Below are 14,602 nucleotides of genomic sequence, written 5' to 3' on the forward strand. Positions count from 1 at the left end.
GTACATCTCTGCAGCCAGAGAAAGACAGTGAGGGGGGAAAAAATAAGAAGAATAGAAGGAGAGATGGAGAGATAGAAGGACAAAGTTAAAGTCCACTTCACAGCTGCACAACAGTTGTTAGAGAGGAATAATAGATTAGTGGGAACCATAAAGAGAAGGAGTAGAAAAGAAAAGGAGAGCAGGAAATGATGATAACGTTAGCTTCCCAGCAGTGTAGCACAGCAGAGACTGAGATAATGATGGAGGGAGAGACATATCCAGGAAGCCAGAGAAGGAATGAGGAGAGAATGCAACTCACACAGAGAAAACTCCACAGCACGTGGAGAGAACTGAAGAATGTAGGGAGTTGGATATATATATACATGTATATCATGTGTGTATGTATGTTTATACACACAGACATATATATATATATATATATATATATATGCTCTGTCTCCTCAATCAAACAGACAGATAGATGCACAGCAGGAGAGAGGAAAAAGGAGGTGCGCAGAGTGAAAAGAGAGAGGGGTTTGGAGCAGCAGATGGAAAGATGAAAGCTCTGATTATGGCCCATGGCCTTGACTACATGTGTGTTTGTTTGTGTATCTGTGGAAAAACAGAGAAAACAAGTAATGCAATATGTGTTGTATGTGAGACTATGAATGTAATTCCCAAAATGGTGAACTTGAGAGAAAGCAGTATTCATGCTGAGACTTCAGCTGTATGCATATAAAAATAATAAACAAACACTCATTTTCACACACACGCACCTTCTCACACACATGCGCACACACACACACACACACACACACACACAAACACAGACACAGAATGTTCATACAACCACAAAAACACAGTCTGTTTCTCCACAGTGTCTTTTTCCTCCCCCACTGGTATGGACTTTGATTATGGGAGAACAGCAGAACGTATGAAGCGCTAAGGGACAAAGATTAGTGAGAGAAAATTATTCAACGTGACAACAGAATTTAGCTTTTGACTGTTTTGCTTTAGCTCAGATTCAGCTGGCAAAACTAAGGAGTTGGGACAGAACAGAGAGAGAGAGAGAGAGAGAGAGAGAGAGAGAGAGAGAGAGAGAGAGAGAGAGAGAGGGGAGGGAAAGTGGGAAAGGCAGAGGAGGACAGGAAGGTATCAAATCAGGATATCCGATGGATGAACATAGACTCCCACCTGAAAATAGTCTTTTTCAGCATAGTTTAACTTTTTTTGTCAACAAGATATCCAATTTGTGTGGAAGCTTTTGTTCACCATTTCCCCATTTCAAGTTTGTGGACAGTTTGTCTGGACTAGTCCCTTCCGTTTTCTTGATTTTCTTTGGACCAAAAGTAAATAGCTGACAAGTCTTACACCCCCACCAAGGGTCATGTTCTATCTTGATACATTATTTCCTCACCAAAATTGATTTGGCTCTTCTTTTTCCCATGCAACACCTCTTTACCAAGTATTCAGCTTGGTATTCTTGATGGCACACAGAAACAGCATTGATCTTTGGCTCACCTTGGTGGATGAAAGAGGAGCAGGGCTGTACGCTTAGCTTTTTCACTAGGAGCACAGGTGCTCCTAAATGAAAAAATTTACGAGCATAGATAAAAATTTAGGAGCAAAAAATTCTTGATGCAATTTTATTATTAACAAAGACACATACTGTACAAGGAGTACCTTTTCCACACACAAACACACATTTTATATGATTCTATGTATTTAGTTCATTGTTTTTACTTCTTTTTCTATCATTAGTTACACCTCACACACACACAACATCTCGGTCCCACTTTTATTAAAGAGCTGCCCTCTCTCCCTTTTGCCTAAAAAAAGTAAATGTTATTGCCATTTGTGGAATGTGGTTGCATTTACTTCCAACTGGGGTTGTGGTCTCTGAAATGTTGCTGCGTTGGTGTGCAGAGCCACAATATAGAAAAGACTCCTCCAAATAATATTTTGATCCCATTTTTGGTTTTTAAATAATAATAATAATAACAGTAAAGTAATCAGTAGCAGCATTCAAATGACTGTAAGGGCAGAGAAGTGCAACGTTTTCTCTTTGAAATGTAGAAAATGTCAGTGTAGAATAGAGTGTAATGGAAATACTTTAGTTTTCCACGTCATTAAAAAAGAAAATGCACATGAAAATGAAGTTTTGCCCTGGGTAGCATTACTATTACGCACATTAAAAGAAAACTGAGTAAAGAGGACATTTGCAATCACTTTCCATCCCTGCCAGTGTTGTGTTGTCTGCTACCAGAAATAACTCAACTGTCTGTCCCCCTTTGACAACCCAGTGCACCTAATCTCTACACCAGTGTGACAGATCCAAATGACAGAGGAGGCAATAAAAGTTGGGCTTCATAGGTATCCTGGTTAGTACAGCAGGTAGAGAGCAGCACGACATGGCTTCACCTTCAGCTCTGCCTGGTGACAGAGCACTAACTGCTACACACCTTCAGCACAAAAAAACTCACTTTTCTCTCAGTTGGCGGACGTTTCTCCCCACACAAACGCGTCGGACTAACAACCGCACAGATCCTTCCAGCATTAAAGTCTTACAGCTGTGTTAGTTAATAGAAACGAGCAGAATCCCCCTCCCCACCCAAACCCGAGCCAACACCGAAACTCGTCTTCCCTGTGTGAAGGTTGTCCTCCGGAAGCGGCTAACGTGTCGCTAGCTAAAACAAAGAGCTCCGCTGAACTCGAAGAAAAGCGAATTTGAAACAGACCAGAGACAGAGATCAGAGGGTCTACATTTCCCTGCTCGGTAACATTTAATGATAAAAAAAGGAAATATCAAGTAGACTCTTGTCGATCTGTACAGATGTGGGAATGGTTTTCTCTATATGGTATATTTATTTTAGGAGCAAAATGCGAATGAAAGGGTTGAAATACATACTCGCACATTTGCGACCGTTTTTTTTTTCCCCCCTCGCACAATCAAATTTTAGGCGCAATATGCGAGCAAACGCTCGCACTGTACAGCCCTGAGGAGAATTGTGGGTTTTAAGATGTACAATCACATGTGCTCTCTGGCCGTGGAGCACACTGAAGACACCCTCAACTCTTGGAAACTGTTCTCTCACAAAGTCTTTCTTTCCGGAGCTGCTTCATATTCACTCCACTGCCTTTACATGGTAAAGAACTGCTGTGAGCAGTTTGTAACGTGCAATTGTCGTGAGATACAATCAACTTACTTCAACAGTCAGATTTAGATCATTTTCATGCAAATTAACACTTAATGCCATCAGTGAACAAATAACAGTAAATACCTGTAATTTATTAGTAATAGATCCTGAGAAAAGACCACCCACCCACACTGATTTACTGAAGTCATGAGTGAATTTATCCACCACTATACAGGCTTCAAGCCACAGAACAACAAAGAGAAATGTTACGGCAATATGATCAGTAATATTATTGATGACATAACATAAAAAATAATAAACTAGATAAAAAACAAAGTAGTGGTATTTTAGTGTCCTGTTTGTGCGCTGTAAAATAACTATGTGGAATTCTTTGTATTGTTTTATTTCTTGGCTTCCTGGTGTGTCATCTGCCTATCTTTCTCCTCAGATTTGTTTTTTCTAGTGGCACACTGTGGTTTTCTTCAGATAAAATGGATCACAATTAGTTGTACGATTACTGCATTGACTTGGAATTGTATTCTGTCTCCACTAACTGCATTACTCTTTGTTCAATCTACTTTACAAATTGTAATTAGATCCTCATCATTTCCAGCGCTAAATAGCACTTTTTATTTTGGTGTTATGGGTCAGTGTGTCCATCTTCCAATGTTTTTTTTTTTTTTTTACTATTTTTTTTTTTTTTTTACTATTTTTGAAGCAGATCATATACAATAACCTAAAACAGTGAATATAGCTTCCGTATAAGCATTTCTGCTCAACTTGTTGAAACTCGGGGTAAGTAGTTGGAACATATCTTCTGAGCATGCACCCTAAAAGTCCTTCATACTGCTCAAGGCTTTCTTGTTTTCCTTCTTCCTGACTTCTTGCAACTAATTTGCCTCCTACTCTCCCTCATTTCAAATCCAAAACCTGGTATGCAGAACTGCATATGAGTGCACATCTTCAAGGCCATGGTCTGTCCAGGCCCTGCATATTAGCTGGTCAATGTATTGCACTCTGCTAATGTTGCCTGCTTTTCTTCCTTGTGACCTGGTGTGACAGTAATATGACCTGGTAATCATTCATGCCAGCCTTGACACTCCATCTCCCTCACTCTGATAAATATTGGAATGACCTCCCAGCTCAGCAAGGGACAAAAAAGAAACAGAACTGAAGATGAAAATTAATATCCTCAGGAATCTCTCTCCTATATCCTCTCCTGTGCATTGAATACTTACTTCATGCTATCCATAGTTGTCTTTCTTGTGTGATCATCTGCTATATATTGCTGATTTTACAGGAACTTGCACTGCCTTTGGAGACTAAAATTTCATTTGAATATGGACTGATGGAGCATTCTTTCAGGAACGCAACCAAGACAAGGATTATGTTTCATCCAGAGCTGATGTCCTCCCCTCCAATCAGCCACATCCACTGCATACTTTTACATAATGCCAGATGGTATTCAGAAAAGCACCTACCTGTCAGGAAAATCTGCATTTTCTATATCTTATTCATCATGTGAATTCATCAGAGTTTATTGCTCTTGAAAGTTTGAAGAGCTTTTTGTCACGGTAGCTGATGTGGTGTCTGACCTTGTGCCGGCTGAGTGTGTTGTATATTCAACTTTTAAACCCTTTACCTGATGGCCTGCTGTGAAGTTAGAGTTGTACGAATTAACTCATTTTCCTTTTTCTTTTTCAAAGACTTTGAGTCAACCACACAGCATCCTGCCAATATTAATGTTGAGTCACAATTACTAAGCTGTAGTTAATATACAAGTAAGCCTTTTTTTCCTCACACTTGCTGAAAATCTTCAAACTATGTCTTCCAAACATTGATTACATTTTTTTCTGTCAATGATTTTCTTTGATTATGTGGGGGTTTTTTTCCGGGAGATTTGGTAGTATTGTTCATAAAACAAAAATCCCATTTTTTCCACAAGGCCTTTGAACTAGCAGTTAAGAAAGGCAAAGAAGTAACCAGATGATTTGGTGAGGTTGCAATCCCTCTTGTGCCTTTCTTTTATTCCGCCTTCATCTCACTCTCTGTGAGACCAATTAGAAATAGTTTATGGAGTACAGACATTTTCCTCACCACAACTTCAATATACACGTGCTCGGATAAGAGACCTTTGGGAGAGGTAGTACACAAACAAGTCACTTCGCTGGTGCCCTGGTGACTCTGACAAGCAGGTGAAAAGAACAGAATTTGAAAAAGGCACACATGAGGAGAAAAGGGAAGAAGGAGGAATAAATGGAGGAAGGCAGACACAAGGACAAGGGCAAAGGGACTCAAAAAAAGATGAAAAGCAGAAAAAGTGAAGTAAAAAATGAAAGGGAGAAAGGAAAACGGTAGAAAGAAATAGTGTAATCCCTCTGCACCTTCGTCTTTCTCTTTCTGCCTGAAAGCGATCAAGCCAACAGCAAAATTCTGGTGTCATGTTTGACTATCCGCCTTTATCACTTATCTTCAGCTCCCTCTTGCTCTGGCTGTCTTTGGGTCTCATTCAATTTTCCCTACAGGTATCAGGGTTAAGCACAAAGGTCTGAGATGCTTTAAAGTTGTTGTGAGAGAATTCCTGAATGTACATGTGAAAATTAAAGTACACCCTAATTCAACTCCACATTTTTTTTATATCAGACTATAATTAAAAGAAAAGTAAGAATAAAAACTATTTGGTCCTTACTAGGTCTTACAATTAGGCACATGTAACCTCAGATGAACAACACATCGCATGGCGTGGCATACATTGTGTCATAATTTATTCAACAAAAGTAAAGACAAAATGATTTAGAATATATTAGCTTGAAGAACCAACTTCATTGGCAATAACTTCAGGTGATCATTTTCTGTATGAAAAGTCTGGCCCTCTCTTCTTCACAACATTGCCTCTGTTAATTTAGGTTTGCAAGTATTCATTCAGGCACAGCTCTGTTAAGGTCCCAAAACAACATTTCAATCTTTTTGAGGTCTGATCTTTAACTCGGCCATTATAACATTTGCATCTTTTTTTTAGCAATTCTGCTGTAGTTGTTGCTGGTGTACTTGGAATCACTGTCCTTTTGCATGACCCAATTTCAGCAAAACTTAATCTGTCCAATAGATGGCCTTACTTTTGACTCTACAGTACTTTGGTACACAGAGGAATTCAAGGTAATCTCAAGTCGTCCAGGTCCTGTGGCAGCAAAAAAAAAAGCCCAAATCACCATCCCTAAACCACTGTGCTCAACAGTTGGGATGAGGTGTTTTTGTGTTGAAATGCTGTGTTTGTTTGTTTTTGCCAAATGTGTAGGGATGTTAACTGATGACCGTATGACCGATGGTTGACCGAATCAACGTCGTCCTGTTAGAATTTTTCTGTCGTCGGTTTAAAAAACAAACAAACAAAAAAAAAAACTCACTATATCTTTAGAAATGTTATGTGAGCATGAGCCATCCCACGATGGAAGAACAACCGCAGCAGAGCTCACGTAGCGCCCTCCTCAGAGGTCCTCTCTTACACCGTCAGGATACATTTGCATTGGTATCCTGACGGCAATATTGTGACAACCTTCACTGCCAGCTTGTTAGTGGCTGCGTGTGGACTACGACATAATGATAATTGTAACACTGTAATGGCAAAAGACACAAGACTAACTTAGCCTACTTGTTGTGATATATTCATCTGTACTTAAATGGCATGACGACAGGAACTTATTGCAAAGGATTTTGTGCAGCATAGGCTACGCCACAGAGGCTGTTGGCATTTGGTAATTTTTTTTTTAACGAAGTCATTGGTTAACCTACTTTCCTGTAACACCGCCAAATGCACCGTTCTCTGTTTGTGACTTTGTAACGTGGACTTTTAACAGCCCGAGTTCGGTGCCACGTTTGATTCGTGTTTAAAAAGTACCGTGACTGGAAGGGCGCCGTTGCGCGTACTGTGTGGCTGTGTGTGTCTGCGCAGGCACAGCAATTATTTTCCTACCCAAAACCCTTATTCCTCCACAAGTACGCCTAGAACTAGTGGTCAATGATTGGGGAAAATGTATAATACCAAGGGCACGAACTAACATTGATTGTGTGATGGGAGCTTAACCATTCTAAAATGGGGGCATAACTTGTTCCACGGGGCAGAGAAAGACGCGCGACGGGACACAGATATCATAAATGGCACTTATAGAATTTTCGTTGACCGACTTTAATCGACTAATGAGGCTCAGTGGTCGGTCAAGACTTTTTTTAAATTTCGACATCCCTACAAATGTGGTGCTGTGCATTATGACCAAGCATCTCTACTTTGGTTGTGTCTATTCAAAAGACAATGTTGTGGTTTGTTTCAGAGGCAACTTTGCAATCATGCTACTATGTCCGTTATACAGCGAAGTGGCAACCATTCCAAACAAGTCGTACTTTTTTCTAATCCTACTGTCATAAACTTTACCACATATGCTCAATGGGACTAGTAGAGACTGACCTGTAGTGCCTTGTTTTTTTTTTGTGATTTCTCAAACCACTGTGCACTCTAACCTTGGTGTGACCTTGCTGGGATCTCCACTCTTGAGATGATTGGTAACTGTTTTGAATGAGGTGAGGTGAGGTGACTTTATTTATACCCGAAGGTAGATTTGGTTGTGTAAGCTTTTGCTACTTTTACCTGCAGACAGACAACACAGTACTGACATCAGTAACAATAAAAGCTTGCACAAACAACACAATACTAATGACAGTGACAAAGGACAATAACAAAGCAAAACAAGGACAACAAAAACAGAACATGACAAGCAGACAAGTGCTCCAAACAAGGATATAGAAAAGAGTAATAAATAGACAAATAAATATATAAATAGATCTATAAAAACACGGCTAAAACCCTAAAAGTAGGACTGTTCAGTGTTTTAATAGCAGAGGGGATAAAACTGCATCTATACCTCTTGGTTTTGCAGGCAGGCATTAGGAACCTACGACCTGAGGGGAGAGGCTGGAATTCACCATATAGTGGGTGGGATGCATCATTTAAAATGGACCCACTAGTCTCTGTAACTGCCTATTGTGAAGAGATTCCATGTTGAGCTGTGATTCTCCAATTAATTTACTAGCCCACTTCACAATCTGATTCAGGGAGTTTTAATTTTTTAGGGGTAGGTTGCTGAACCAGGACACAAGGCTAAAAGAAAGTAAAGACTCTATAAAACATCTGTAAAACATGGTTAGCAGTTTTTTGTCAATATGGAAGGATGACAGCTTCCTTAGGCAGTGTAGGCGCTGGTTTGCCTTTTTATATACAGATTCACAGTGTGCCACAAAGGTGAGTCTACTGTCGATAATGGTCCCAAGATATTTATAATTGTCTACGCATTCCACTGCCTGACCTTTTATGGTAATTGGTTCCTTATCAGTGATGTGTCTCTGGAAGTCAACATGCATGTTTTTTGTTTTTGAGATGTTCAGTTGTAGAAAGAACTGCTCACACCAATCTACAAACTCCTGGACAATTGGACCATGACCTGTCTCATTGTCCTTTAGCAGACTGACAATAACAGAGTCATCTGCATACTTAAGAATATATCGGTCCTCCCTGCTACTGCGACACATGTTGGTGTAAAGAATAAACAAAAGAGGGGACAGAACACAACCTTGAGGGGAGCCAGTGGAGGTAAAAGTCTGGTCAGACAGCACTCCATTGACCCGCACTCTTTGTGTCCTGTCAGTTAAAAAATGTAGCACCCAGCCCAGAAGGTTCCTGCTCAGGTGAAATTGCTCCAAAAGTCTTTCTATTAAAACATGGGGCTGAATAGTATTAAATGCAGAGGAGAAGTCAATAAATAATAGTTGGGCATGTGCTCTCTTGCCTTCTAAATGTTTTAAAAGCATTCATTAAGGATACAGTTGCATCCTCAACACCCCTGTATGGCCGATATGCAAACTGGAATGGGTCAAGATCAGCCTGGGTCTTCATTAAAATAAAATTCCTTACCAATTTTTCAAATGTTTTCATGACCAGCGAGGTCAGAGCAATAGGCATAAAATCATTGTGGACTTTGGGACACCTTATCTTAGGAACAGGAACAATTATTGCATCTTTCCAACATTTTGGGACATGTTGGTTTTGTAAAGACTTATTAAAAATATAGTGAAAAACTGTACACAATTCCTTAGAACAGCACTTAAGCAATCTACCACAGATATTATGATTCAAAATCTTCTAAAATGATAGTGTTTACATTCTTTGAGTTACTAATACCTGCAATAGATTTCATACTTGACCAGGCTGAACCCAAATTGTTAGCAACCATTTTATTTTCCAACATTGTTTTGTAGTTACTTTTAGCTCTAAGGATTTCGACTTTCAAGTCCTTGGTGGCTGTATACAGTTCTGAAGGAGTCCCATGTTTGAAAACATGTTTTTTAGCCTTTATACAGGCTTTCACAGGCTGATTTTGTGACCCATGGCTTGTTATTTGCATATATTTTCACCCTTTTGCAAGGAATAATCATGTCTCTGCAAAATGCTACATAAGAGCATGTTACATCCACTAATTGATCCAGGTCTTCACCACAAGCTTCTGTAAACATATCCCAATCAGTACAGTCATAGCACGCCTTTAGACACTGCACAAAATCTTCATTCCAGTCTTTTATTTCCTTTGTATAGACTTTTTCCCTCTTTAGGACGGTTCTATATGTGGGCATGAGATACACAAGGTTGTGGTCTCCACGGCCCAAAGGGGCTAGTGGGACTGACTTGTATGCCTCCTTCTATGATCCGTAACATTGGTCAAGAGTATTTTCCCGTCTGGTGGGGCAAGTTACGTATTGATAAAAGTTCGGAATAGTCTTCTTAAGAGAGACGTGATTAAAATCGCCCAATATAAAGGACGGAGATTCAGGGGATATTGATTGTAGCTTTTGAACAACGTCATACACGGGTTTTTCCTTGTCACAGGACTGTATATTTGAGTATCAACACATCTTACAGTTAGTCAAGATGATAACGCCATTGTCAGCATCAGTGCCCCACCTGTGATTTCACTTCTAGAAATCCATTCTGTTAATTGTCCCCACAACAATTAACGGGATTAAAGGATGCTTCTTATTAAAGTGCTACCCGAGATATACAAAGCACAAACGCACTCTTCAAGAATTGGATCCTTTCTCCCCTGCTGTTTTTTTTTCTGTCTAATGATGTCACGACAAAAATGTTAATTACAGCTAAAATGAAAGATGATTGTGAATATCAAATAGCAATTAGCATGTATCATCGTCACCATCATTACTACCATTAGCTGCCGCAAAAGATGGAGGATTATTTACCAAACGTTGAAATGCTCATCAGTTGCTTATTCAGGGCATGATATGTTTCAGAGCAAGCGTTAGAAACAAAATCATTCCTCCTCAAATTTGCATAATTAATGTAGCTTGAAAACTTAACTATTGCATGGCCTAGAGCATGACAACAAGTGCACTGTGTGCTTAATGAAAACTAGCACTTATTTAGACACAGACACAAGAATGAGCATAAAGGTAAGAACATTCTAAATGTTTCTCAAACATGCTGAGGAAAGGATACTAGATAAAACCCATGGTAAAACATTACACATTTAAATGTCTCCCCCACAGCCCCATACCCAAACAAGCATTGAAAACAGATCTCTGATTTTTAAATCCTTCTCCAGTTGTAAATTGTCTGATCAGGACACCTAAAAAACAGCGTGATGGATTCTGGAAAATCTTTGGTCATATTCGTGAGAGGCCATTATCCTCCTCTCAATCTTGAGGAACCAAATATCTCCTTTATCTAGCTCTGACCTGATTATTGTGTTAAAACTTAAAAGATCTATTCACACTTATAACACCCAGAGGACACAATTTCGACTCTGGATTACCTTGGTAATCCCTGTGTTTTCCCCAATGCTCCATAACCCCTTCCGTTATTTGTCAGTTTTATTACCTCTGAGGTGGAACTTGCTTACAGAATATCCCATTGCAAAAATCCATCCCTCATGAGCAAAACAGATAGCTAGTCAGAAGATTATGGTTGTATGGTGCAGTAAAATGTATTCACTATAAAGAAAAATATTAATCCTACTGCTAATCTCATCATTTTATAACTCGATTTCACACTGTCACACAGGAAGTCACGTGACAAGTAAACTTAAACACTTCCTAGGAATTACAAGTTCACAATGAACTATTATTGTGATGTTATCTGTATCAATTAGGATAATAAAATAAACCCGAAGATAAATGTTGCACAAGTGAGGATTATTATAGATCTCCCATTTCTCACTTACCTTGTTGTACAAAGGAGCCATACACAAACCACATGGAATTGTACAGCGTGGTTGACGACACAGATCCCATCGGTAGCCGTGGTGGGTTGAGCCAGTTGAGCAAGTACACCAGGATGCCAACGAGAAGCACAGTGCCTGCAATGCACGCCCACAGCGACAAGTCGAAAGGTGCCAGACAGGCAAACATGTCCACAGTCCGCTCGGCCTTGCGCAGCAGAACGCCCACTGAATAATCCATGTAGCGTGTGGTGAAGTCTACAACGCTCTCCCGCTCAGGCGTGATGGTCAAAGCAGAGAGTCCCACATCAGCTCGCTACAACAGGCAGAGAAAAACAAAAAAGTTTGAGAAAAGTCTTTTGTAAACAGAGATGGGTTAAGCCCTGCTATATTATCTACAACAATGCTTTAAATATTCAGAAAATAAATAAACTATGACGACCAGATAAACAAAATTTTTGCTTTCTCACAACAGTTTCTCATAAAGTTTTTTGTGGCTGATGAATATCAATTTTTTCAAAGTGAATGTTTTGATTAAGTGTCACATGTGAACAACTTTAAATATGTGTATACACTTTTGATATATTAAGCAGTGGAAATTAAGAAAGCGAGACTAATTTCAATTGTTTTGTTGGCTCTCCAAGTGCCAACAAAATATTCCTACTTAAATAGACACTCATTTTCAAAAATGTAAAATCTGTGATTGAAGGTAAAAGATCAAACTGAGGTTGGAAAGAAGACAAATAACCAAAAGTAAGCTGGAGGAAGAGAATACTACTGTTTCTGTGATATACCTGAGTATACTAATTCTTCCTTTTAAGTTCACTTGGATGGCAGACTAACCGTCCTTTCATATGTAACCTTTGAATCATCCATTCATGAATCCACTGATCCTCTTTTGTGCTGATATTCCTCAACAAGCACTTACACACTTTCTCATCACTTGCAACTAAGAATTTTAGGAGGAAACAAAACACTACTTTAATTATTTATGTGTGAAGAATAAGTAAAAAAAAAATATATATATATGTCAGTGAGTATGTCAGCAAAGAAAAATAGGCTGAGCTCAGCTTAAATGCAGGAACAATGATGGCTAATTAAAATGTTGTCAGTCCCCGGTGCTTTGCTCGCAGCTGAAGCCCATAACAGGGATTTAAGGTGCAGATGTGGGGATGTGCTTGTGTTTGAAATCTATAGTCATGACAGAGAGGGTGCATTTTACAAATGTTCCATAATGAGATTTTGTCAGTTGCTGAAAACTATTTTAACAAGATAAGCGAATTGGTAGGCAAATGCTGAGCTCCCACAGCGACTGCACATACAGAAATGGTACACTCGTAAAAAAAATACTTTCTCATCACACACACACACAGACTTATGCCCAGGGCCTGCTTTTGTGCTGCCATGATTAGTGCCTGTGTGCTGTCTTTCAGACCAGCCTTTTCTGGCCACTGATGGGACTTCTTGATTTCAGCTACTTCTTCAGTCAGTTGGTGGTCCATGCTGCTTCAAGGCTTATTGTTCCGCCATGGTTCGTTTTTTGCCCTCTCTCTTGCTTGGTTTAAGCTGCTTGAGACATTCACTTTGTAGTTCATCACTGGGGGCCAGCTTCCCAAAGCATTCCTGGATCATTTTTGTTTCATCTTGGATAGTGGATCTGACACTCACCAGCCCCCAGTCTCCCTCACTGTGTCGCTTAGTGTACAGTCTCAGGGTGCTGGATTTTGAGTGAAACCCTCCATGCATAGTGAGATTTCTTGTCTTGATATTAGTGGCTTCAATCTCCTCTTTTGGCCAGGTTATTACATCAGCGGGATAACTAATAACTAGCAGGGCATACATGTTGATGGCTCTGACTTTTTCCTTCCCAAACAGCGGACTCTTAAGCACCTGCCTTACTCTTTGTAGGTACTCGATTGTGGCTTACTTCCTTGTGGCTTCTTCATGGTTGCCTTTTGCCTGTGGGACCCTGAGGTATTTGTAGATGTCCCTTCAGTTGGTATGTTGCCATCTGCTAGTTCAGTCCCTTCAGTCGTGATCTTGTGCTCTTTTTGATATAATTTGGCAGCAACCATATCATCCGAATGACATCAAAATCCTTGCTACTTATCCTTGTGAGGTAGATGAGTGGGTCAGTGTCTTGCTCAGCTTGATGTCACCCATGAGAGAAGGTGGCCTGATGACTACTCCCTTTCATAATCTGATTCTATAGCCACTCTTGCATCTTCTTGATGGATGCAACACTTGATGGAAACTTGTGCAGTTGTCTTTGAATTGTCCTTTACCTTCCAAAGTTCAATTGAGTTGTTGTAAAATTCAAAGCATTAAAGTATACATATGTGTGGCATAGGCTTTTCTTTCTAGTCAATCTAGGAGGTGCACAGATTTGTGTGTCTGATATTACATTCTTGGTGATGTCTCTTTTGAACATCCCCACTCATGTATTGGACCGCATGATGATATATAGCAGAAAGCGTCACTTACACTACATATAAAGAATATGAGGAAAAGCCTGGCTGGAGGCTTGTTGGTTGAGAAGGCACAACGGTATACATGCAAGTGTGTGTTTGGATGTGTGAGCAAAAAAAACCTGCCACGCTGACATATGTTGTCAGTAAATTTGGAAACTTATGGAGAGCACTCAGGGTAATTATTATCTGATTTGGGTTTTTGGAGAGATAAACCCTGTTGCTGACTGATGGGGAACACAAAATTATTTGCATGTTCAGTTTATTTACACCTTGAGCTTGTCTGTGTGCACATAAAATATGCATTGTGCTAAAAGCGTTTCTTTATAATTTTGTGAGCTGTTGGGGGTGGGTGCAAATTCTGAACACAAAGAAGTATTCAAGGTCCAGGGTAGGAGAAAACTCCTTTAATAATTGCTCAAGTCTGACACACAGCCAAAAGAAAATAATGAACTGAGGGGTGCAGAAAACTTCAGAAGAAAAGAACTTCTGATGACTGAAAAAAAGAAAAAAACAATTATGACCTATGGTTAACAAACAAAATAGGGCAGCAGTTTGAAAGAATTCTAGGAAGACATCAAAGGGCCAAAGGAAAGATGCATATATGAACACATTTATACATGTATATGTGGTAAGACATGCTTATTACAGACCACCTTTGTATCTATGGCAAGTCAATTGGGCTTTGAGGTGCTAAATATGTAAATATGCTTTTACCACTACAGGTTCAAAGGAAATTTTGTGT

General features: G+C 39.6%; 1 protein-coding gene across 3 annotated transcripts in view; it reads right to left on the bottom strand.

The window, feature by feature from the left end:
* grid2 (glutamate receptor, ionotropic, delta 2) overlaps window positions 1–14,602 on the bottom strand; it is a 559,974-nt gene that overhangs the window by 112,331 nt on the left and 433,041 nt on the right. For all 3 annotated transcript variants that reach the window (XM_075467787.1, XM_075467788.1, XM_075467790.1), the window contains exon 11: window positions 11,393–11,705. In XM_075467787.1, coding sequence (XP_075323902.1) covers window positions 11,393–11,705 — 313 coding nt within the window. The remainder of the gene's footprint in view (window positions 1–11,392; window positions 11,706–14,602) is intronic.

This window comes from Odontesthes bonariensis, chromosome 6 (assembly GCF_027942865.1).
Source record: "Odontesthes bonariensis isolate fOdoBon6 chromosome 6, fOdoBon6.hap1, whole genome shotgun sequence".
Classification (NCBI taxonomy): Eukaryota; Metazoa; Chordata; class Actinopteri; order Atheriniformes; family Atherinopsidae; genus Odontesthes; species Odontesthes bonariensis.